At 45.4% G+C, this 26,384-nt stretch overlaps 1 protein-coding gene across 1 annotated transcript in view; it reads left to right on the top strand.

Moving 5' to 3' along the window:
• The window catches only part of slc12a2 (solute carrier family 12 member 2), a 54,740-nt gene that overhangs the window by 5,915 nt on the left and 22,441 nt on the right, over positions 1-26,384 (top strand). The window contains 12 exon segments of the mRNA XM_061061397.1: positions 16,922-17,041; positions 18,686-18,761; positions 19,388-19,483; positions 21,670-21,809; positions 23,238-23,348; positions 23,453-23,561; positions 23,641-23,765; positions 24,863-24,947; positions 25,045-25,199; positions 25,284-25,391; positions 25,476-25,599; positions 25,855-25,956. Of these exon segments, the coding sequence (XP_060917380.1) occupies positions 16,922-17,041; positions 18,686-18,761; positions 19,388-19,483; positions 21,670-21,809; positions 23,238-23,348; positions 23,453-23,561; positions 23,641-23,765; positions 24,863-24,947; positions 25,045-25,199; positions 25,284-25,391; positions 25,476-25,599; positions 25,855-25,956 (1,351 nt within the window).

The following is a 26,384-nucleotide window of genomic DNA, read 5'->3' as shown; positions in this document are numbered from 1 at the left end:
CGCAGAAAGCAATCTCCTTCCCCTTATCCTGAACGAGAAGTGGTTTGTGATGAAAGCTGCTCTCATATCTTCTCAAGGTCGCGCCGCTGACAGAGAGCGCCTTTTGTTAGTCAGAATATATCAGCTCTTAATGTCGGGTTCATGCAGAATCACAGTTTCATCACCTCCACATTATCACCAAAGCAGAGACGGGACGGCCGGATTTAATTAGCCGCAGAGAGGATCAGAAAGGCGGGCCCCTATCGGAGACTCGGGTGTAAAAAACCAGAGAGTTTGAGTTTGTTTGGAGGTCGCTGTGACCTCTGTGTTTCTCGTCTGACGGGGAAGAGTTTCGCTCTCTGTGCTGGGATCGAAACACACAGTGGAAATTCCACTGTAACAATTGACTGTTTATGGACTGACACCAATCAATGAGTCATATTCAGTGTACTCTGAGGGCAGAAACGCAGAGAGGGCGGCTGCACTACTGTCCGATTCATGAAACACACAGTCAAGGTTCTGAGTGCAGCTCGCTTTGAGGTCGGGGGTGTGGTGCATTTTGTTTGCAGCAGAGAAAGCAATTAACGCAGAAAGTAACCTTTTGTCCTCTTCTTTTACCAAACTGTACACTCTTTAAAGTTTAGAAAAGTCACTTTTAACCAGTGATTTGGCAGTGTGTCTATCTTAAAAAAAAAATAGAGATAAAGTTGTTTGTGGGCTAGTTTAGGGTTATCCTGCAGGGTTGGCAAACTAATTTGACATAGTTCACTCCCCTTGGCATGCACTCGCATTGCTCCAGACCTGAGCGCGGTTACCTCTCCATCTGGTCGTAACACTGGAGAGTCATGGATAGACCTACTCGTCTTGTAGGTTTGATCCAGCTGACTCTGAATATTCAAGTTTGCCCAAATTTTGAGTAAAAACTCCTCGACGTCTGCATCGGACCAACCTGAACCCTTTGCACTTTTATTTAAAAAGACTGTTTAAAGGAGTTCATGTCCATGTTGCGTACCTGTGCTTCTGCTCATGCATGAGCAACCGTACCGTGTCCGCCGCTTCTAACCATGCCAGGACCAAGGACGTGTACCATGTACGGCGCTCTGAAAACTGGAAACAAGCTGGACTTTGTTGTCAAACATGCTTAGGCACTGTACGCATCGCCCTTAGTGAGGATAAACTGAATCAGACAAATAAAACTTCCCCAGCACAAATCAGCTCATGTTCTCAACTGATCCTAACTTGCTGCTTCTCCACTTCAAGCAGCTGGTGACTTGTGAACACCTCAGATTCTTCCTGTCAGGCCTCAGGTGGAAGTCGGGCTGTATTTAGAGCTCTGTGTGTGTTGTGTGTTGTGTATTGTGTGTGTGTGTGTGGGTGTCTCTGTGTTGGTGTTTTGGTCCTCAATAAGCTAGCTGCTGCAGTGTTTTCTGTTCTGTATGTCGGTATTGACGAGCTGCGAGTGAAACAAACGGTGACAGGACTGATGGATTGATTCAGGCCGGAGTTAAGTGGTCGAGCAGAAATGCGTGGAGTTTAAATATTGATGTGACTCTCTGTGAGGCGGCACAGCTGCACATTCATAGTGTCTGACATAGATCGGACATGAAGTGCGCGGTTACAGTAGCATGCTTTTAACTTTAGGAGTTATTCAGTGCAGTGCTTCTGATCCCCCCCGCCCCCCTACAGTGACGCTGATTAGAAACCTGTTTGGACAGACTGCCCATGCATGCCCCCGTTTTACATTTCTGATCATCTTACTGCACCTTACAATGAAACTTACAAATAGTTTATAAATGTGAATAAAACTTTAGAACGTGAAAATATTGTTGAGTTGCGGCTCTTCTTGGACTCGTGCTCTCGTTCTTTGTGCAGACGATCAGGTCATTTTGTGCATGTAGCTTCTGACACCAGGATGTGCAGAGCGCCATGTTGTGCAGCAGCATTGTTACATTGTGTGTGTGTGTGTGTGTTGTACAGTTGCCATAGTGTGTGTGTTGTATCCCCTCAGCGTCTCTGGAGGTCCCGTTAATGAGAGCAGCTCGTGTTTACGACGTTTCTGTTTGGTTCCTCTGGTGGATCCCTCACACACACACACACACACACACACACACACACACACACACCTGTCTCCATGGACACCACAGGATGTCACACAGTGTGTATTTTAAATGTGTGTGTGTTTGGAGGACCTACAGCTTGTTTTCACAGCAGAGATTATATCAGCATCTCTCCCCTCGTTCTTCATTTTTGCACTTTGCCGGGGTTTCCTCACTTCCTGTTTACGTTTGTCACTCAGAGAGCTGAAATCAAACGCCTGTTGTTGTTCCTAAAGTTGAAGTGTTCTGTGTAATGAGAGCGGTCGTTACGTCCGTGTGTGACGTCTGACCGACGTTTCCTTCAGAGTGCGATCACAGGGGTCCCTCACATATCACGCACACTGCAGGAATGTGAGCGATGTCTGACGCCTCGTCTGTGACTCACTTTATTTTCTCATTCCACAGCTGGACGGGACGAGAATTTGAAAATAATCAACACCCCCCCCCCAACAACAACATGTAGTCTGCTGCGTCTTATACCGTGTTCGCCTCCAACAGTTTGCATCTGAACATTTGAGTAACCTTTAAATTCACATGCAGCTCGCTTAAAGCATCGTGAGGTATTTAGAACGCGGAGTGAGGTGCAGAAACATCTGACTGATAGCTGTTTGACTAATCTGCAGCAGAACGGTTCATTTAATCGAATCATTTCGACTCAGAAGAGGGGTTTTCATCATATGGCGCTTGAAGAAAGGCACCAGGGGTCGTTTTCAAACATCTCAGGCACAGAGCTCCTGAAACCTTCACTCCTGCTCCTCACAGCGGGAGGCTATCGCTGCCGGACAGAAGGAGGGCGGGTCTCAGGAGGAGGTGAGACATGACGTTGAGATGGGTCACAGGGTAGCCCACCATTTGAAACAATATGATATAGATTGTGATATATATATATATGAAAAAAGTGTGTTCACACATGAAGCTAAACACAAACATTTCAGGATTCTTTTTTCTCAGTTTGCAAAAGGCTTGGGATTAAGTTCATAAGACCTGGTAGAGGTCAAGTTCGAACTCTCCTGTAACCATTTAAAGACAAGAGATCTGAGGCACAAGGGTCCATTGTCATGTGACAGTATAACTGCAGGAGAACAGAACGTCCTCAGCTGCTTTTGTTTGTTTGAAACGGGAGAGTTTAGCAGTGTTGTATTGTCGTCGTCAAACTTTTACTGCCGAACACGACGTCCTGACATTTAACCACCAGAGCCCAGATTCTGTGATTCAATCAGGTTCATTACCCCTGAAGTTAGCGATCAGGCTCCGCCCCTTTCTGAATGGATGTGATTGTGGAACTAATGACACAATTTAAACTTAAATATCATCAAAACAGAAAACAGTCCAGCGTGAGGACACAGTGAGGTACTCAGGTTCAGCTTTCTGCTTTTACTGGAGGTGTTGTGAGCTCGCACAAAGGAGCCTCTGTTTGACTGGTACCAGGTTTTTTGTGTGCCACCCCCACCCCAATCCCCACCCCACCTTCTCCCCCATTGCCCCCCTCCACAGCCCTATTCTCCCCCCCGCCCCAACCCCTTTTTCATGTGTTTGCTGCACAGTCTATACACAGACTCAGGAAGTTAAGGACGCCCCGGGCTTTGACGGGAGAGGGAGTCCTTTTGTCTCTGCATCAGGGTGTTGGCCTTACAGCTGTTCTAACACACACACACACAGACACACACGCAAAAACACACACACACACACAGACACACACATGCAAAAACACACACACACACACACACGCCAAAAACACACACAAACAGTTCCCAAAGGTCTCATAAACTTCTGCGTGGTGAGTGCCTTTTGACTGCCAAGGACCCGGCTTCCTTCTTATCCTCACATCCAAATGCGTCACTCAAACAGCCTGATGTCAGAAATAGACTAAACCCCCGCAAAACACACGCACATACACACACACAACCCCCCTCCTAGGACCATTTGTACCAGCTCCAGTGTGCAGTGATTAAACTGGGACTGTTTGAGAGTTTAGGAGTTTTTCCTGAAACGTCCTGTAGGGTGAGGACTTGGAGTGAGGACGAGATGTTAGGACAGCTGAAGAGAGACAGGAAATCTTCAGAGGAGAGAGCGGGGGGATGGCGTGCAGCACAGGGCTGAGGTCGGATTTGAACTCACGGCCTCTGCAATGAGCACTACAGACTACATACATGGGGCCTGTGACGTTACAGCCTACCAGACTACCGACTATAATGACAGTTTTTTTTTATGTTATTAGACGTACCAACAAGTGGTAAAGAAGCATAGACTGTAAATATTATTGGACGAAGCTGGATTGACGTCACCCATCTGTTCCTGGAGTCCCATCGATGTGCCGATGAGCTAATCAGACCTATTTGTTTTTTTGAACCAGGCTGTAAACATGTTAATCTCTGATGTAAAAACAGACTTTTTAGAATGGGTGTGTATGTGACTTCCTGTGCTTCTGCAGCCAGCCTCTAGTGGACACTCGATGAACTGCAGGGTTGTACACTTCAGCATCGGTTTCCTTTTTCAATGCCGATGGTTGCCGCTTCTAAAGGACGTTTGCTGAGCAGAAGAGATTCTGTTCACCCCCGCCTCCACTCGCTCACGGTGAATTTTCTAAATATTTCCTGCTGCATTCACACTTCAGCTCACCCGGACTTCATGCCGAAATAAGGTGCTGCCAGGACAAAGTCAAGTAAAAGTTGGGGTGCAAAATTCTGTAATTTGCAGCTCATCCTGAGAATTTCAGTTCACTAGTTTTGAGCAGGTGTGAGAACAGTCACTTACAGTTTGCCGAACCTTTCCTTTATCAATCTGTGAAAACACTGTGCAACAAGACTGTGAATAGTGATGATCAGCGAGGACCAGTTTAGTCAATATTAACTATCATTGCAGCAAACATCATTTAAAACAGAGAAGTAGAGCTGTTGATGGTACACCACTTCCCTCTAGTTTAAATTCTCTCCAGACTTTAAAATGTTTTGTTAAGAAATTCTTTCCCATTTTTGATGCTTAGAGCTGCAAATAAGACTTCAAAACATAGTGAGAGAATCCTGACATGCACAATCTGATTTTATCACGCTCTCCATCCTTCTGACGTCATGACACACTTGAGACGACAGAGGCGTCAGAGTAAGCAGGAAAGGAAAATGTGTGTTTAGGATTATATTTTCTGAGCAGAACGGTGGAATTTTTTGAGCCTTGGAGGAGCGACGACCTTCATAATCACATTTCCTGTTGCCTGCAGTCGTCCCCGGCTCTGCAGCGCTGCACGGCGGATCGACTGTCCGCCCCGGCTCTGCTAGGCTCAGCACTTCTCACAGCACGGGGACTATTTTTACTCAGGGGCTCCGCACGCCATGAGAGGTGAATGTAGACATCACTTTCTCACATGATACAACCCCCCAACCCCCGACGCCGCCCCCACAGAGAGGCACAATAAACTCTGTACGGCTGTGATGAATGAGGGGGACTGCGAGGGGAACGAATGTGGCAAGAAATCGAGTTTCCCGACAAATTAAAGAGTTTCATAATTGTCCTTAAACGCCTCGCTGAAAGTATTAAACGGCATTTGTTCTTTCCATTTAAAAAAAAATAAATAAATTTGAGCCTTTCAGCGTTTAATGCATATCACAGCTGAAGAGAGACGGGAAATGTTGGGAGGAGAGAGCGGGGGTGATGTTCAGAGAAGGGCCGAGGTCGGGTTCGAACCCACGTCCGCTGTGAAGAGGACTATAGCCTCAGAACATGTGGCGTGCAACATAACCACGGGGCCATCTGTGTTCTTTAATTTAAAATATATTATAAATTAAATCAAATCTTCAGGAGAATTCATGTATACAATCAGGGGTTTTTGTTTTTACCCATTTCAGGGTCTACCTTACTAAAATCTACATTTTTCTTCGGGATCTTTTCTGTAATGTCGTCACAGAATAACAACCGGAGCCTGTCAGGGACAAAAACAAAAACTTTGAGTGGACTTACTTTGATCCATCGAGGACTACAGCTCTTTTTCTGACTGCTTTTTTCTCGCTCAGCCGTCATCACGTCTTTGTACGTTCATATTGATTCCAAGACTTTGTAATATCGGTGTCCCAGTTTGACATTGCATTTTGGTGTTGCGGAAGCACGGCACATTGGGAGCTCCACATACACACACACACAGTCAGACATGCACACACACACAGCGCTGTGCTCCTCTGCTGGCTCAGCTGATCCTGTCTCGCCTCTGTAACAACTCTGTTACTAACTACGCAGACGGTACAGAGGGGGAATCACTTCGGCCCCCTATTTCCCCTCTGAGACATTCAGGTTGAAGGCTAAAGGTCACGGGCGTAACGCCCCTTGAAACGTCTGATTAGGGCTAAATGTTGGAGACAGTACCGCCTGTTTACCTGCTGCAGGATAAAGAGATCAACAGGAGAGATTAAAACACTTTCTGTACCTTTTTAAGGCATAGACGTTAATGATATGTAAAAATAAAAGTGCTCATGTTTAAAGATTTGAATAAGAGGTATGTTCCTGATCGTCAGGGGAGATGCAAATGATGCAGGATACAGGTAGCAGGGTTCTTTCTTTTACCTTGAGATGAGTTTCTTCTTCCCTTCAAACAAAGTTCCCAGCTCTTAATTATTGACCTTAACCTGAGGACGCTGTGACGAGAGAAGCGTTTTGTGTGTTTCTCAGTTAGTAAAGCTGACATGTGCATGTTACTGGTAAAGAAACCCCTCAGATGTGTTTGGAGGTCAGTTTGATGTGACAGCGGTTGGATTTTTTTCTACGGTCTGAAGCTTAAATCCATTTCCTGCAGCTCGCGGTCAGCATCATGGAAACTTGTCGCACATCAGTTTTTTACAAATCTGTGTTTACAAGCCGCCACATGTTTGCTTTGTGTCGCACACATGCGAGCCGCATGGCAGGATGTTCCCGCCGTCCGCTCAATTGACAATCCAATCACAAAGTGAAGTGGTTCCTGGTGGCTGACTTCTTCCACTAACACAAAGATCCAAACCAGATGTGGTGGAAAAGTTAGACGTTAACGGGGCATGGGAGCAAAATGCCACTGGAATGTCGCGGGAACAGAAGAGCTCTCTGAGAGATGACGGAGGCTCGGCGTGCTCAGCTGTACGGACAGAAACAGGAACTGTGAAAGGACTTAGAACTCAAACCCAGCTACAGAGACCTGGAAGATTTTAAACTGAAGGCTTTTTAACTGAGCTTGTTATCTTGGATGTAATCGAGGAATTACAGACAATAAAGCACCGAACCAGGACCTCCCTGTTTCAAACAGTCCCCTGTGGTCTAAATGAAACATCTGTGCTGTGCTTTTGATCAAAATATAACATGAATCAAGCACCAGAGGAGGTTTGTGACCCTGTATAAACCAGCTCTCTCAGAACGCTCCGTTTTGGTGTGTGTGTCTCTTTAAATGCAATGAGCCCCCCCTCAGTTTTCCCCGTAGACATCACTCCTTCGCTAGCGAGAATAAAAATGGCGGACCTGCTCAAAAGTTTTGCTCTAGACTGGGGGTGGAGTCCATGGGTGGAGATACCAGGGGAGGGGATTTCTTTTTAACAGAATCCCACTGTGACATCACAAGGAGAGCACATTTGAGACGGAGCATTTTTCTCTGTGTTGTAAGACTTATGTAGACCACAAACAAAGGACTGGATGGGTTTATTTCACATTTTGTGGGTCGGTAGAAACTCAGGTTACCAAATATATGTTCAAAAACACTAGAAGTGGATTTTTCAGAACATGTCCCCTTTAAAAACCACCATGGATGCTACTCCAATGATCCCAAACAAAATGTGGACCTGCCCTGTTTTGGTCTACGTCACCGACTCGGTCATATGTTGAGACTCGAGTAGGACTCTTCACTGGACATCATTCGCTAGTTTTGTAGATATCGAACAACCCTGAGCCTTTTCCCTGCCGTCACTGATCGGGTTTAAAAAAAACCAAGGCATTGTGGGAAATAATAAGCTTTAAGGCCTAATCTACTTGTGCATTTTTTTTCCTTCGCTTTGAAAAATGTTCCCATACACGCTAAGTTCTCAGAAAACATCTTCGTCCACATGGAAAAGCAAAAAAAACACTAATGTTTTGGTGTGATACTTTCGACGCAGTTACAGTATTTAGTCTAAAAGTTTGATACGGTTTCATTTATCGGATCATTTCAGGGCCAATCTTCTTGACTTCTATACAGGAGATAAATACTGGAACAAATAAGTATGAATGGTTCCTTCCCATCCCAAAACTAGAAGTTATCAACGTTTCCAAAATCTCTCCTCCCTCTGCTGGAGTCCATTCACAGATTCTGTTACGTCCCTGATCAACAAAGATCCTCTCTGTCTGCGGGAGTCTCACTCGTCACCTCTTTCACGCTCACGCCGTAGTCGAGCAGTAATTCGACACAATTCCCAAAACAAGAATGTGTGCGGGGTGAGTGCGGATCTTTCTGCCTCCATCAACAGGCCTCAGCGGGCAGCAGGGAATCAGACTCTGGGAGAGTTTCAGCGCCCTGAAAGAATAATGAAGCGAGTGGTGGGAGGTTTTTCCAAACAATGGAGAGATGTCCGAGACAGTGGACACCTGATCACTGAGAGAGTCATACAGGGGGGGCGGTGAGGGGCCCGAGGGGGGGGGGGGGGGGGGCTGTCAGACTGTAAAAGGTATCAGTGAATCCATCTGCATCCGTCTGCCTCAAAAGATGCTTACCTCTGCAGAGTAAACTAATATGAACACATCGGACACAGTGTACAGATGGAGGGAGATATCATTAACAAATGCTAACAAGCCATGCTAACAGCCCAATAGAGGACGCAACGCTTACAACTCCTTAAACCCTCCAAAATAATCAATGCACAATCCGTATATCAGAGATTCAGCAACCAGAAGTGATCTGTATTTTTGATACAATCGTTCATTGGATGAGAGGATTTTTGTCGATATTGAAGTCATTGTGTTTAATTGGATCCAGCTAAAATGCTTCAACACCAAAGTCCACCAATTACCCCAAAAAATGAACCAATGGAGGCAGAGATAGACCAACAACACCTGAGTCCTGGGAGGTCAGATCACTGTCAGTGGAGTCTGGTGTGTTTGTAGAGAGTGATGTAACAGCTGTTTCTGGGTAACAAAATCAAAGGTTAAAGGTCTCTATCTGTAGGGATCCTTTCTGTGATGTTGTCACTCACTTAGAATAACAGCCTGAGCCTGTCGGGGACAAAAACAACAATGTTAAGGCCGGGAAAATACAGGACTATCCCTTTAACTGAAGCCGGTTTCTGCTAGAAAACTACGATGTAAATCAGGAACTTTGAAATACTGCTAGTCTAAAAAGTTGGTCTGGTAGCTGGAGAGGTGCCAGATCACTTCCGAGGTGCCCTTGAGCAAGGCACCAAACCCCCTCCCCACCATCAGCTCAGGAGTACCCGCAGCTCACTCTGACATCTCTCCATTAGTGCGTGTCCATAGGATCCTGTTTGTGCATGTGTGTATATTTCAGCCTATGTGTGTGTTCATGACTTACAGAGTGTAAAAACAGAAATTTCCCGTTGCGGGAATCAATAAAGTGAATCTTAAATCTTAATCTGAAGTGTGGTGCTTTTGTTTTGAAGGTGGACAAACAGAAGTGAGGTGCTTTTGTTTTGAAGGTGGACAAACAGAAGTGTGGTGCTTTTGTTTTGAAGGTGGACAAACAGAAGTGAGGTGCTTTTATTTTGAAGGTGGACAAACAGAAGTGAGGTGCTTTTGTTTTGAAGGTGTACAAACAGAAGTGAGGTGCTTTTGTTTTGAAGGTGTACAAACAGAAGTGTGGTGCTTTTTCTCCGGTGCTGACACAGGTCAAAGGTCAACATTTCAATCATGATGTGGATATTATTAATGCACCGTTATCTCCACTTTGTACAACGAGCTAACAAGCTCTGCTGATGGAAGAAAAGCAATGCCAGTCCCTCGTAGAAAGCCCTCGTTCCTCGTCGATGTCTATGGGCGCGACAGAAAGGAAAGCAGAAATTTGGCGTCCCGTTGCGCTGCGTCACTCAGCGCCGCTCGGACACTCAGAGAGGAAACGAGTGAATCAAGCTGATTGAGTCGCAGACGCTCGCTCACGCCCCGTGCTGTTGTGACATTCTGTTAGTTAAAGCATCTAATCGTCCAGTTTTGATCAGAGACACCTTTAAACCATGCTTTTAAAAGTACTGGGACAACACGTTTATAATCATGGTGACCAGAGATGAGCTAATGGTTATAACCTAAAATAAACCCTTGCTTCATCATGTGGAGGGGCGAGTTGCACTACCTTCAGTATGTGGCTTTTCTTTTAAATATGCTCCGCTCTTACGTAACCCGGCACAACCCCCTCTTCAGTGGAACTAAGTGCCTGTACTGATGTCTGATTTTCCGTGATGAAATGTGTGTGTGTGTGTGTGTGTGTGTGTGTGTGTCAGAGGGAAACTGGCAGCTTGACGTACTCAAACAGCAGCCTTATTGTTTTATGATTAGGGTTGTTGTGCCACTCTTTATGATTAATGCTCTTTTCATTATTGTTTAGCGTGTAGTCAGCAGAAAGACATCACAGCGCCGTCCCTCATATGTGAAGCTCTTTAAACCTTTTTGAGAAACTCGCCCGTCTTTCAGGCCTTCTTCTTCTTCTCGTGTGAAATCGTTTTTCCTTCATACTTTGTATCCATGCCCTCGTTGTGGAGCCGTGGTTCAGTTTGCGGTGGCGTGCTAAGCTCTCGATGCTTTGGCATTGTTGGGCAAAGCCGGCCTTTGTGTCGCTTCAGCCATGTAGATGATGCTCACTAACTCGTCCTGTGTCCCCCGTGCACGCTTCCCTGTGCTTCATTCAAACAGTCGCAGCTCTCAGCAGATCCGCTCCTTGGGTTAGAAACTCTGCTTGATGTGAGCAGGAAGCTTTGGTCTTCTCTTTTGATCTCCAACAGAAACCAAAAGCATCAAATCAAACAGAGATTTCCATCAGCATCCAGACATCTGACGCAGAGACGCAGCTTCTCTTTGCCTTGTCAGACTGTGGGATGCTTTTTGTTTCATCCTCCGACTCTTAAAAAATTATGAATTGGGAAGAGAACTGAAATAATAGATGACGGCATCTTTTTAAAGATTTATTTTTGGGCATTTGGTTCCTTTTAATGGAGAGATAGGAGAGAGAGAGTAGGGAATGACATGCGGGAAGGAGCCACAGGTCGGATTCAAACCTGGGCCGTCCGCTCGGAGGACTACAGCCTCCATACATGGGGCGCACACTCTTAACCACTGCGCCACCAGCGCCCTGATGACGGCGTCTTTAATCAAAGCTTTGAACATCTTCTTCAAGGTGCCTAAAAACATCCTAAAGGTTAGATTATTGTCTGAATAGTTCCATCCATCCATCATCTATACCAGTTGATCCCGTTCAGGGTCGCGGGCTGCTGGAGCCGATCCCAGCTGTCATTGGGCGAGAGGTGGGGTTACACCCTGGACTGTTCACCTGCCAATCACAGGGCTGACATTTAGAGACAGACAACCAGACACACTCACATTCACACCTACAGACAATTTAGAGTCAGTTAACCTAACAAGCATGTGTTTGGACTGTGGGAGGAAGCCGGAGTTCCCGGAGAGAACCCACACATACACCGGGAGAACATGCAGAGAGGCTCCTGTCAGACGGGGATTCAAACCAGGAACCTCCTCGCTGGGGGGACAGCGCATAACCACTGCACCACCGTGCGAGTGTCGTATTTAGATTTTATACTGCTGCAGCACTTATGCCCTTATAAGGACAGGAGGGGGGGGGGGGGGGTAGGGCACAACTTCATTTCTGTTCTTTCAGTCGTCAGTGTAAGAAATCAGACGAGCGTTACGCAAACTGTTGGAGGTGCATCAGAGACCCAGTTGGCGTCACTTCTGACCCTCTTCTACCAAATCATCCAAACAGATGTTCCCTCTGTCTCTGCCCGAGTCCCTAAAGCCTGATCAGCTGCAGACCTTTATATCCGAGTTACATAATGACCACAGCGGCTCAACTTCACATCACCGTCGGTGGAGGATGTGCCGTCCCACAGCACAGCTGGGTCCATCATCAACAGATTTACTTACCTTTGTTGTTGTTTAAGTATTAAAATCTATGGAGCCAAATCCAAACACTGCAGAACCAGAGACACATCGGGCTAAATTCCGAGTTTAAAAACACATTTCATAACCTTTCAGCCGTGGTAAGGGGTTTCACACCTGCAGAAAACTCCTGAATAGTCTCCTGAAATGTTCAAGATATTTTCAGGAGTCTGATGTGAAAGCAGCTATATTGTGCTAACGTTTTCTCACCTTAAAGGCTATATATGCGATTTTTTTTTTTTTTGATCCAGCAGATGTCGCCCTTGAGCACCAGCATGAAACCAAACCCAGCGATGTAAACAAACTGAAGATAGGACTCTGAAAGCATCACAGACAGTGGGACTCTGGTGTTACACTCATTGCAGACAGTCATGACTCACAGAGTTATTTTCAGAGGATATACTTGAGTTCTATTATATTTAAGTGTGAAACATCGCATATTAAGCCTTTAAGACCAACTGACAAATCTGAGTTTAAGATTCTGTTTCAATCTCTGGAGGTAGTTGTTGGGAACATCCCTAGAATCCATGTTTATCTTTTCTAAAAACATCGTTTGATGCTCTTTTGGTCGAGAGTCGAGACCTGCTTTTTGTCTCATCGTATTAAATCTGCCACATTTCTCTCATAAATCTCCAGTCTTCATTAAATCCTCTCCTCGTATCTGCTGCTGTCCATAAACTGAGTCGTCATCCGTCGTGGCCGTGTGATGTCACCGCTCCGCTCTGACAGGGTCACTGCTCCCAGTCTGTGGTCTCCTGAGGGGGGCGCGGTCTCTGACCAAGAACAACGGGTGAGACGACAGATAATTTAAATGACAGGATGGGAGTGTGAGTCATGTGGAGTCTGAGGCTTTACAGTAAGAGAGCAGCGTCTGAGTCACGGCCTATCAGCTGCTCAGAGTCTTCATTTTAATTTCCTGTTCCTCCGTGTTGTGTGTCACTGTCTGATTTCTTTGTTCTCTTTCTAATGTTAAGACGGTTTGCTCTGTTGACTTTATAATGAGCTGGTCGTGAGTATACTTCGGGGAATTGTTAATATTGAACTTCCTCCTTTTGTCTTTACGACTCCTTTCAGGAGGAGGGTGGGGTTGTATCTTCTGTAGGGACTAAGTGTTCTTTCTCTCCTTCTCAACCACGTCCTCTGAAGCCTGCCGTCCTCTCACAGTCAGATAAGTCTTTGGGGTTTTTGTCAGGATTGGTGTTTTAGGCCGATTTGACAGGATTTGATAGTATCCAAGTTTTGGGATTCTGGTATCCTGAAAACCCTCAAAGTGACACACAGAGCTCCATCCCTGTTTTTAAAGAAATGTGCCTCCACACACGTTAAATTAGGATTACATATGGCAGGTAGTGAACAGCCATAAGCACAGTATGTGTTGAAATCCTGTTAAGATTTTTTCTCGTAGTCCACTGCACAGCTCCTACATTGCACCTTTTCTACATTTTTTATATTTTACATTTTTAAGTTCTATTTTATATATTGTAATAGCTTCTTATACTGTATTATTTAACTTGTTGCTAGTTCTGTGTTATTTCCTTGTTAATTGTTTAGCACCAAAACACCAAGTCAAATTCCTTGTCTGTGTAAATGTCTGTGTAAAACCGGATTCTGATTCCAAAATCTGGACCTGATCTCAATATTATTTCCTAGAAGGAAGCCAAAGTATCTCCCTGAGCGTGAGCAGAAAATGTATTTCTGCCGGTGCAGATGACGGCAGCATTTCACTTTGTACAGCTGACTGCTTATTTCTCTCTTTCTTTGACATGTTGGAGAGGTTGTCCTTCGGTTTTTCTTTTTCAGCATCAGACTCGAGCTTTCTGTCGGCCTGCATACAGATGAACGCACGCTGCTATAAAAAACAGACGTTCCCTCCGAACACATCCTCTGACTGAAGCAACTTCTAAAGAAGTGTTGACAAAATATCTGAAGATACCGAGTCTTTTCCTCGATGATGTTTCAAGGGAACATCTGTTTTCATGTCAGTGAGCTCTGCAGGCAGATTTCCCCGTCACATTGTTTGGAAGCTCACACCTGATTGGTGCTTTGAGCCGCTACAAGGTGTGCAACATTTCCACTTCCTGCTTATTTAGCGTTTTACAAGGATAAGAAGGTTGCAGTGTTTTACATCATTTCTCTCCCTCTGTGTTTCTCGAGCATCTTCGCTCTCTCTCTCTCTCTCTCTCTTGCTCGCTCGTCCGCCCGCTCTGTGGTGGTCTGATGGCTGCAGTGCTGCTGAGTCATTGCGGGGACACATGCAGGCTCATGGTGACAGATGGCCCAGGTGAAGTGAAGCCGAGTGATTGCTCGCCCCCCACCCCCACCCCCCCTCCTGTAACTCGCCTGTGTTCATGTCAGAGAGCGGGTGATCGTGGATAATTTATAACACCGATCAAGCCGTCCGACAGAGCGAAGCGGAGCATAGTCTTTCACGTTTACTTTTTTTTTATCTCGACATCAATCTTTAAATCCATCCATGAGGGGCCATGTTGGTTTGATACTGAAGACAGGAAAAGATGAAGGCGCTTCACTGATTGAGACACTGAAGGAGAGTAACGAGTCACATGGAATATATTCAGATCATTTACGCTCTATTGATTCCTCTGCTACAGTTTCTCTTTTTAATTAAAACAGTTTAGATACTCTACACTGCAGTGCTGCACACATTTACAACGCTTTCACACCTGCAGAAAACTCCTGATATTTAGCGAGTGTGTGTGTGTGTGTGTGTGGGGGGGGGGTGACGTTTATTCCCTGTGATCGCTGCACGACCATAGACTGTCTGCACGCCGGGGAAGTCCTCCTGAAATGATCTGGATATTTTCAGGAGTGAAGATGTGAAAACGTCTCTGATGCCTTTACAGACTGGAGCTTATAATCATAAAGAAAAACAAAGAATCAACATAAACAGACATACATACATATGAGTCATGACCACCTGTACAAACTGATGTTTGACCATCAAAAATAAGAGAAATAGAAAAGACCATGAAGCCCATTGCATAACACCTCAAATGTGACGATTGCAGCTTCAACACCTGGAATATTTTTGGGTTGACATACTTGACTGTCCCTCTTGAGAAGCTTTACAACCTTCCATGCTCTCCAATAAGAGCCTGTTTTCTCTGCAGCTGATGGTTTATAATAAAATACAGATTGTTTTAGTCACCAAAATTTCTCTTCCTGCTGGAGATCTGCCCGAGAGCTGGAAATGTCAGGCTTGTGTATTTCTGAGTCACGGCTAGGGGGTGAAGATTTCAAACATCTTATCTTCTGAAGTGTTTGTCATCTCTGATACATTAATGATTAAAACAGCAACAATAAGTCTTTGTGATGTGATTCAGTCCTGGTTAGTTTCCTCTGAACATGCACGACGAAAAGTGATCACTGAAGCACCGGAAGGAATCCTGCAGATGATGTAGACGTTAGTGTCCTCATCCTCAGTGCAGCCTGAGAGGAGGAGGGGGGGTTCATGCACACACTATGCTGATCAATGAGCTGGTCCAGGACTGTAACAGTGCACATCCTGTCACTGCTGTGCAACCAGCAACTCAGATCCATAAATCTGAAGGTCGTCGATACTCACAGGAAACGGTCTCAGTATGAAAAAGTCTGATTCAGATCCAGCGCTCTAATTTAAAGGTCAAGACAAAGTAAAATAACATTTATATTTATGCATGTCCTCTTAGGGCTTCCGTACTTTTCCACTCTGTGTCTGAAGGATGCACACACGTGTAGGTTTAAACGATCTGGTTATCCCTTCAGTCTCTTTAAATCAGCAGGGGGGGGGGGTTCTTTGTCCCCGTAGGATGTGTGTTTAGTCATATAAAGTCCTCCTGTAAAATCGAGGGTCATCTCTCCCGTCTGTCGGGCAGTTTTTAAAGGATGTCGGCGCCCGCTTCTGTTGTTGTGCAGACGTCCTGTGCGGGTCTGGAGGTCATTATCAGAACTATAAATGCAGTCAGGACAATGAGCCGTGTTCTCCAAAGAGTCCAACAGGGACGACGACAACGTCACACACATTGTGTGCACACAGGAGGAGGCTTCCTGTGTGTAGCTGCAGTGCTCACACACACACACACACACACGCTGACGGTGTGTCTGACTGATTTAAAGAGAAAAACACATTTACATCTCAGGGTCTCTGCATGTTGTTTGATTGTGCTGTTAATGAAAGGAGCCTGCAGATCACAAGTCCGTCTATTTATTTATATTTGAACATGACAGAGTCGTCTTTATTCTGCCAACAGTTTCAAGCCCTGAAGCCTTCAACCGAACGCACTGAAGCAGCATTTATCTCTCAGAATGAATCAAACGGTTATGTCCAAATGTCTCAACTTGTCTCTGCAAACCTCCAATCATTCACACTTTCAGGGATCGGGACTTCCCGATAGAAAAGAGTGTTTTCAAATATATTTTTAAAGGTCTATTTTTGGGCTTTTTATGCCTTTTAATTAGAGATGGGACAGAGAGAGGGCGGGGCATGGCATGTGAGAAAGAAGCCACAGGTTGGATTCAAACCCAGGCCTCCCATGTGGAGGTCTACAGCGTCTGTACATGGTGCACATGCAGTTACCACTAGGCCACCGGAGCCCCAGAAAATGACTTTTCATAAGTGGCATTGTGATTCAAAACAGAGCCATGCTTTGGTGATTGTTTGCATGACAAGTGGTGCTGAACGCCATCATTTGAAACTCTGCTGTGTCTCTGTTCCTCATGACATGATATTAACGTGACTTTATTTATTGTGTTTTTTAAAGGAGCCGTTTGAGGATGGTTTTGCGAACGGCGACGAGCTGACGCCGGCTGAAGAGGCTGCAGCAAAAGAAGCAGCCGAGTCTAAAGGAGTGGTTAAGTTCGGATGGATTAAAGGAGTCTTGGTGAGTTGAAAACTGTGGTTCTTTTCACTGAAAATCTTTTCTTTACTTGTAAAAGTTCCAATCAGTGAGATGTGTAGTGAGTGAAATGATAAAGTGACCTTACTATATGATCAGACATTAAGGAAACATGTTATGTTGAAGTGCTGACTTCTCTGACAACAATGCAGCAGCCAGTATGTCCTCCTTCTAACTTTAGATTCTGGTCCTAAATGATCTGGATTTGTTTGGACCAGAGAAGGTAGACGGTTTTAAGGCACCCCCACACGGCTGTTTTGGACACCCCTTGGTCAAACCAACAGGTGTTGCAAGAGAAGTGGTTCAGATAGAAGTGATTGTACTAAGAAGCCTCTGCATGTTTCTAATATAAAAAACTATTTCTAAGATAAGAAAACTTCAATGAACCTCACATAGAGAACATTCTTAATATTTAAAATCACCGAATGTGACGGCTGCATTGATCCTTCAGTTTTAATATTCTCGCTCGCGTTCGGTCCGTCTGATTAAAGTGGCGCTCAGGTGAGAAGTGTTCCTCTATGATCTCACCTGTACATGTGAGCAGCTCACACTGGGTTCAGGATTGTAAAGTCAAAGTGTGAATTACTGCAGGTTGAGTTAGAAGCTGCTCGTTAAAAAACCACAGAAGAAGAAACCACCGCTTCATGCTGAACTGTATTTGAAACGTCTAAAAGTCAGGTGAATCGTTTCAAGTTTTAAAAAGTGTCTGGATAGAATCACACCGCCGTATTTAGACGGGAGACATCCCCGTGTCCTCGCCGATATAAACATCAGAGGAGTCTCAGGGTTTTTAAAAAGCTCTTTATAGTATATAGTTGATCCTGCAGAGAGAGAGAGACAGCAGTCCGGATCTGATAACGCTGCACCTCTGGAGCTAAGAGGGAAACAGAAATAAACTCCCTGTAACTAAAAAACGTAATGCCTGTTGATTCTGCTCAGAGGGGAGGTTAGAGCGTTAAACCAACACAATGAAAACATTGTTTATTATTGTTTGTTAACAGAGAGAGCCGTCCCCTTCCTCTCTAGAGTCCATGCTCACTCAGGTCACCATGTGGTGAACACTGAAGCTTCAGTGTTTATCCAGCTCTGCATCGGTCTGTAAACCTTTCTGTGTTCTAACCTCTCTCCATTTTTCAAAAACATCTCCAATTTTGATCCTAGTTTGAGCACGTTTCTGCTCGTGGAGCTTATTAGAAACATGCAGAGGCTTTTTAGGTCGGGTACAATCACTTCTATCTGAACCACTTCTCTTGCCCGCTTCCATCACTGCAACACCTGTTGACCTGATAACTGCTCTCACATCCGAGGGGTGTCCAAAACGGCCGTGTGTGAATGAGTTCTTTATGAACCAGTTCTCTTGCTAGGGTTTTATTATCTTAAGCTAAAGGTACTTCACTACCTGTTTGAATTCAACCCTGCTTTCATTTTGAAATACAGTAAGGCCCTTCTGGTAGATGGAAAGTTAGGACAGGTTAGGGATCTTATTAACGTTTAAAAATCAGTTTTTTGGTTCTGTTGTGTTCTTCTGTTTTTGCTGTTCATCACTGAATCGTGTCTCTTTCTAAATTCGAGTGTTATTAGAGATGATTCTTTAAACGCCGCCTCACTAACATCCCCTGGTCTCTGCAGGTCCGCTGCATGCTGAACATCTGGGGTGTGATGCTCTTCATCCGCATGTCCTGGATCGTTGGTCAGGCTGGAATCGGTGAGTAGAACTGAACCTTTGATAAAAAAAAACAAGTTCTTTGTGGGTAAAGATGTGAGAAGAGTTTCTTCACAGGAAAGGGACGCCCTTGTTGTGACGCCTTCCTTGTTCCTTTTTTTAATGTTGAGTAACTTTAGTTTCTACAGAGTCGGGTCAGAATGAGGAACATCACAGGAAACAACAATTACAGGTTCATTTTGAAGTATTACATCAACCCACCTGTGACTGTGCAGAACAAATCGACTGGAGACATTTTAATCTGTTTGCACGTTCCAGACTTCCTCTTCCATGTTCCAGCACAGATCTGATCTCAGCCTGTTGAGAAGTTAGCGAGCTGTGCGGCACGCGGCACATATTTATTTACATTTGTGTCTCCCTGTGTGGTCGGCTCCGACTCTGTGTTCGTCGGTCTGTGTCAGTTATTTTCTCCCTCCCCTCTGACCCCCCCCCCCCCCTCCCCTGTACTTGTTGATAATTGTGCACTTTGATGTGAAATATCGGCACACAGTGACACTCTGATGTTACTTTTCACGGAGCGATCAGAGGAGCTGTTACAAAACTGTTAACAGAGCTTCACATTCTCTTCAGCTTTTCAAAGGTTAAACTGTGTTTCTCTTTCTCCGCAGCTCTCTCCTGTTTGATCGTCGCCATGGCTACTGTGGTGACAACAATCACCGGCCTCTCCACGTCCGCCATCGCCACCAACGGATTCGTACGAGGAGGTACACGTCACTTTTCTTTAACCCCCCCCCCCCCCCTTAGAGCAGCGTAACAGTCGACCTCTCCGTCCAGCTGATCGCCGTGAAACGAGGAGATCCACATGTGTGTTTGTAACAGCGTGAGCAGCTGTCACTCGTCCGTCGCCGTGTGTGACGTTGTGTTCAGAGTCAGATGAAAGAGGGGTTATACACACAGCGTCTCGGTCAGAGCTGAAATCCAATCAGATTACAGCGTGGAGGCGTTGTTGGCTCAGAGTGGGTGGTCTGACACGGATATGAACACATTCCTCCGTCACCGGATTAAAGCTGCTAATGAGGTCAATAAAGATTAAATCATGTCGGGGGGAAATAATATTAAAATCCAACATTTTCGTCTGAACTTTTCCGACTCTCTGAGGGAGATTTAAGTTCGTAGTACCGATGGTTTGGTGTTTGATAAGATGATTGGTTAATAAGAGACACGGCCACAGGACAGTTCAGATGTTTTTTTTAAGATTAATTTGAGGGATAGGACAGTGGATAGAGTCAGAAATGGGGGGGGAGAGAGTGGGTGGGGAACGACATGCAGGAAAGGAGCCTCAGGTCGGATTTGAACCTGGGCCGTCCGCTTGGCGGACTACAGCCTCCATACATGGGACGAGCGCACTAACCACTGCGCCACCAACGCTCCATGTTTAGATGTTTTTAACTTCACTTTAATTTGACGTATGAGCCATAGACGCCAACATTAAAGTAGCAGCATACATATTATTCTAAATCCTCTTCCCCATGTTCCTCTAGTTCCTTGGCCACGAGTTTGGGTTAGTCAAGTTCACGATCATGAAGAAACCTGACGGGAGAAAACCAGCGTACAAACAAACAAACTGCTTTTCTAATATAAAAAAATGTTGAGTACAGGACGTTCCAGGTGACTCCAGGAAACCCAGAAAGTCTGCTCTGACTGAGTTACACATCTCTGAGCTTCTACGAGTTTCCTGGCGTCGAAACAAATCCTCTTATTGAATTACACTTTATAGTTTCCTCGTAATCCAGCAGGAATTTCGGCTTGCATGCATCCGATTGGCTAACGCAGAGCATGATGTCACAATCACTTTTGCAGCCAAGTCTCTGTTTCCTGCTCGACTCCTGCATCTTTGTGACTCGGTGAACATGTTAAATACAACGAGAGAGAGAGCGAGCTGTGTTTGTGTGATGATGATGTCATCATATTAGCATTAGCAGCTCTACGTCCTGCCGTTTTGATCAAACTGGATGGAAGTCTTGCACAGTGGTGTTATTATGATGTTAGTTTTAGTGTCTTAAAGACTTGTTTACACACAGCAGCTCTGTTTGTTTTTATCACAGACCTCGTCATTACCAGGATCACTAGAAGAAGAAGCTTGAGCTCCACTCGGCCAAAGAGATACTTAAGCGTGTTCTCAAAACAAACATTTACCTTTTTGAAGACGATAAAACAAAGAATGCATCGCTGACATGAGACTGAGAATAAAAACAGACACAGTTTTGTTTTTTAGTCCGTCTGCTTCATCTCAGAGGAGTTCTGTGTCCGTTTATATCTTAAAATCTATAACTCTCTGGATCCTCTGCTCTTATATTAGACGTGGAGGTCAATTTCTAGCCTGGTAACATCTAAGCATTGTGGGTGTTTTCTTTTTGCTACACCAAAAAAAATGATGTTTGGATGCGAGCGAAGTCGAATCAGGCTGTCATCTTTTTTTGGGGGGGGGGCTTAATTTAGACAGGACGGCGGTTAGAGTCAGAGAGAGAATGGGGAATGACATGCGAGAAAAGAGCCGCCGGTCGGACTTGTACCCGGACAGCCCTCCTGGAGGACTATAGCCTCCGTGCATGAGGCTAGCATAACCACTAGGCTATCTGCGCCCCTTTTTTGTTACATTTCAAAGGCCAAAAAACACTCGACAAGGCTCAGGAAAACATTTAGATTTCACACAACGACTCGAGTGGTATAAAAGGGGGGCGAAGTGATCCCCCCTCTGAACCGTCTTCGGACGTAGTGACGGAGGGGAGACGGTTTCAGAGGAGCCAGCAGGGGGAGAACAGCGCCAACTAACCACTGCGCCACCAGCGCCCCCATGGATGCATATTTAAAGGTCGTCCAGACACAGGGTTGAAAGAATGAACTTCACTTCACATTGACTAACAGCCTGTCTGCTCCCTTCTCTGTCCAGGTGGAGCGTATTACCTGATCTCCAGGAGTCTGGGTCCAGAGTTTGGCGGCGCCATCGGTCTCATCTTCGCCTTCGCCAACGCGGTCGCCGTGGCCATGTACGTGGTCGGCTTCGCTGAGACTGTGGTGGAGCTTCTTGCTGTAAGTCTCTCTGGATCCTGATTTGTGTTTTAGACCTTTACAAAGAACGACCGACAGTCTTTGATGGAAATACGACACCTGCTACACCGAATTTCGACAAATAACTTTGACCAACATCGTCTATGTGCATCCATTTATTTTAGAGTGTTAACACCTGCACAAAAATCCTGTAACTTCAGGGTGAGCTCCATGTGTGTACGCAAAAAGCCACATTTTTCTCTCAGACCTTATCCGGCCTTTAACGTCTCGCCTCAGGAGCCGTCCTCCTGACATTCTTATCTTTTGGAGTGCATGTGTGTCACTCAGGTCACTGAGAGCAGGACGAGAGAAAAGCATTTGTAGAAAAGATAATAAATAACTATTTTCTACAGAAAAACAAAAACACAAAGAGCCGGCAACAACAGAGCAATTTGCAGCCTTTTATCTGACGTTTTCTCCATTAGAAGGAGCCGTGTAATAAAACTGTCTGAGTGGACCAGCTGGCGTAATGACGCTTTGTAAACCTGCAGCCTGAGTGCTTACTGTTTCCTCTTTTCTCTGTGAAAACAGACTACAACAGTCTTCTCAGAGTCCCTCTGTCTTTATATCAAATAAGAATGCAACAGCAACAGTCAGCCCACAGTATAGACTCTCAGGCACACAAACAGAGACGGTGTGGAGAGACAAAGCATGGAAGCTCGTTTAATGCAAAACCAAGAAAACACAATTCCCAAGCATGTATTGAACCTTGTTGCCGTCCTGAACGGTTCAATATTATTGAAGAATCTGTTAAGGAAGAGTCGAATAAGGAACATAAATTGAGTTAAAAAAACAAACCTCAAAGTGTTTGTGCGTTAAGCCTGGCTCACACTGCAGCACATGTTTGATATTTAGAATTTAAAATCTTGACGATTACGTCATGAAAGGGTCCGGCAGAAGTTGTGTGTGAATACAATATAACAATGAGAGACAAGGGAGGAATGTAGTCATGGCGACCAGCAGCAGGACGTAACACTGCGTTTTTTTATTTATTTTCTGTACAGATCATCAGTTCAGCACTTTACTGAAACTTGTATCCATATATCTACGATTGTATTAACTTTCCTCTATCCTACAACAACTTTCACTTCCTTCTCTTTCACCAACCGTCGTCCTTTGGTTTTTTAAAAATGACACTTTATTAACAACCGCTCTGTCCCGATTTCATTCGTACAGTGTGAGCTCTCCGGCCGTGTCCGACAATCGGATCGCACAGTGTGAGCACATAAATCTCGTGGTCTGGTCGGGCGTCGTAAACGATCCAGTCGTACAGTGTGAGCTGACATGCCATCCCGACTTTTATACAATCGGGGAAAAATCGGACAGTGGGAGCCAGGCTTTAGGTATTCTACATTTCACTTGGACAACTGTCACTGGTGTTATTTAACAACTCCTTTATCTCTCCCTCAGGGTGTAGACGCCATCATGACGGACGAAATCAACGACATCCGAATCATCGGCACCATCACCGTGATCCTCCTCCTCGGTATCTCTGTGGCAGGAATGGAGTGGGAGGCAAAGGTAAGAAGGGGTCTGGCCTCTGATGCACCATCACTGGGGTCGTCTGGGTACAACCTGCCCGGGTTCCGCAGACCGGTTATGAATTGTTGATGTGTTCCCTGCAGGCCCAAATCTTCTTGCTGATTGTCCTCATCACAGCCATCATCAACTACTTCATCGGTACCTTCATCACTGTCGAGTCCAAGAAATCAATGGGCTTCTTTGGTTACGACGGTATGACAAGCTTCTGTTAGAGCGTTTGGATTCAGTGTTTTGTCGGCACTGGTTCATTTAAATCTTCTTATTCCATCAGGTGACATCATGTGGGAAAACATGGGTCCAGACTTCAGGCAGGAAACCTTCTTCTCCGTCTTTGCCATCTTCTTCCCTGCAGCCACCGGTATCCTGGCCGGAGCCAACATTTCCGGAGATCTCGCTGTGAGTCCCCTGAAACTATGAACACTGTGATGCCTTTTAAGTTTCTTCTGTGCAGGAGAATTTGTGACGTGTTCAGTGACTAACTCTGTTGTCGGACATAATGAAACCGCTGCAGTGTTGCACCATTTCCAATGATTTAAATCAAATACTGCCCCAAATGTAGTCGTGTTTTGTTCCAGCTGATTGAATTCTACATCATCAGTTTGTCAGCTTGTGTTTGTCCCCACTCAGACTACTGTATCAGACTTTCTGCTGGTCTCAGTCAGAGCTCCCTTCAGGGACTCCAGCTGGTGCAAAGAGCTGCTGCCAGGACTTTAACAGACACCAGGAGACATGAACACACTACTCCTGCACAAGCCAACTTATTTATTGACCCAGTCTGTGCCTGGGCGTTTCCCAAATATCAGTGGATTCAGCGCTACTACTTGTCCCTAAACTCCATAAATATGTATCTGAGCTGTCGTAGCCTCAGACATAGATTCATCTTTTGAGCTTTATTTTATCTCATGCTGTTTTATGATCCCTGATGTGTTATTGTTTATAGGAAGAATGTGCAACACATCAATATATCATAGATCCAGTCTATCCTGTGTAAATGTGTCTCTGAGTCATGACTGTCTACAGTGAGAGAGAAGCTCAAGTCCCGCTGGCTGTGTTGTTGTCAGAGTTGTGTTTACATGAACGGGACGGCCGGCTCCTCCCCTTGTGTATAAAAGCTGTTTTAGTCAAGGACTAGAGAAGAAGAAGAAGAACATACTCTACACAGGTGATTGCAGCTCCAGCTGAGGACGTTTTGTCCGCCGCTCGCTCTTATCTTTTTCTTTTGAGCATGAGTGGAGGGCGGTTGGAGGTGTGTCTCTGAAGGAGAGCGGAGGCTTCAGTATGGAGGAGGTGTGGCCAAACAGCAGTTTGTTTTGGTTTCATGCTGGAGCTCAAGGGCGACATCTACTGGATCAAAAAGTTGCACATTCTTCCTTTAAGTTTTATTCTGTAAAGCACTCAGTCAGCCTGTGAATTAATCTGCTGTAAGAAGTTTATTAGTTATATCTAAAGCAGTTCTACGTTGAATTAAAGGTGTATGTTGATTTTTGTTGCAGGACCCTCAGTTGGCCATCCCCAGAGGAACCCTCCTCGCCATCGTAGTCACAGGAATTGTCTACCTGGGAGTCGCCGTGTCGACAGGTGCAGCAAAACAAACCTTGAGTCAGACGGTTAAAGGAATCTGCTCTTTTGTGTGTCACATTCCTTAAACAGAATGTTAAAATGTGCATCACCGCAGGCTCGTGCATCGTGAGGGACGCCAGCGGGAACGCCAACGACACGCTCAGCTCTCAGTTCATGAACTGCACGGACGCCACCTGCAAGATGGGCTACGACTTCTCCGCCTGCAAGAGGGACAACAACTGCCGCTACGGACTGCAAAACGACTTCCAGGTATGTAAAGCGACGACTCAGAGACATCGTCTTTCAGATTTCGGAGTGATGCGTTGTTAACGTCGGGTTGGATCTCTCGTTCAGGTGATGAGTCTGGTTTCTGGTTTCGGACCGATCATCACCGCTGGAATCTTCTCGGCCACGCTGTCCTCGGCTCTGGCCTCTCTCGTCAGTGCGCCCAAAGTGTTCCAGGTGAGACGACAGCGTCCACTTTCAGTTTTGAACGTCTTAGTGTTTGTGTGAGCAGCTTCATATGTTATTCATTTCCTCCTACAGGCTCTGTGCAAGGACAACATCTACCCCGGCCTGAGCATGTTCGCCAAAGGTTATGGCAAAAACAACGAGCCCCTCCGAGGTTACATCCTGACCTTCGGTATCGCTCTGGCCTTCATCCTCATCGGTATGACTGCAGACTGTCCACTCTTTATTAGGAGATTAATGTAGAGAATAAAACTCCTCTTGTTTCACTTAATGAAAATAAAATCATCAGCCAGCTCTGGGGGTCAAAGGTCAAAGGGTCGAAGGACATTGACTTGCATTCAAGATTCAAAAAAACTTTATTGTCTTATCACATTGTGACAGAAAAATGACTTGCATGTTGAAGTTTTTGGTCCGCTCTGAGTCGACTGATGTTTCTTGTTTTTCTTTTTTGCAGCCCAGCTGAACATCATCGCCCCGATCATCTCCAACTTCTTCTTGGCATCGTACGCTTTGATCAACTTCTCTGTGTTCCACGCCTCTCTGGCCAACTCCCCAGGTAAGACCCAGACCCCAGACCCTGCAGAAACTCTTAAGTAAAAACATGCCGGACCCAGAGGATCTTATCCTCTTCTTTAGTGAGAAGCGTCTCATGAGCCGCGGTGTCACGAGTCCTGTGCAGCGTAACGGTGATGGTGATGGGAAACGATGAGGACTCACGAGGAATTACTTGAAGCACTTAAGACGAGTCCGGAGCAGCAGAGTGCCTCAAAGAGCTTAGAGCGGACTTTAACTGCTCACAAGAGCAGCCTGTCAGGCGGCCCATATGGAACTGAAATGTGCTGCGGTGATCGTTTACTGTTCACAGAGACGATGATCGAAATGTCTTTAGATATAGTTAAAGCAGCATAGTCCGAGCAGTTTTTCTCCTGGATTTTGACTTTGACTTGATTTCTTTTTTAAAAACTCGGGTTCCAGATTGCAAAA

The sequence above is a fragment of the Labrus mixtus genome, chromosome 17, assembly GCF_963584025.1.
Source record: "Labrus mixtus chromosome 17, fLabMix1.1, whole genome shotgun sequence".
NCBI lineage: Eukaryota > Metazoa > Chordata > Actinopteri > Labriformes > Labridae > Labrus > Labrus mixtus.
This window is presented reverse-complemented; position numbering and strand designations above follow the sequence as displayed.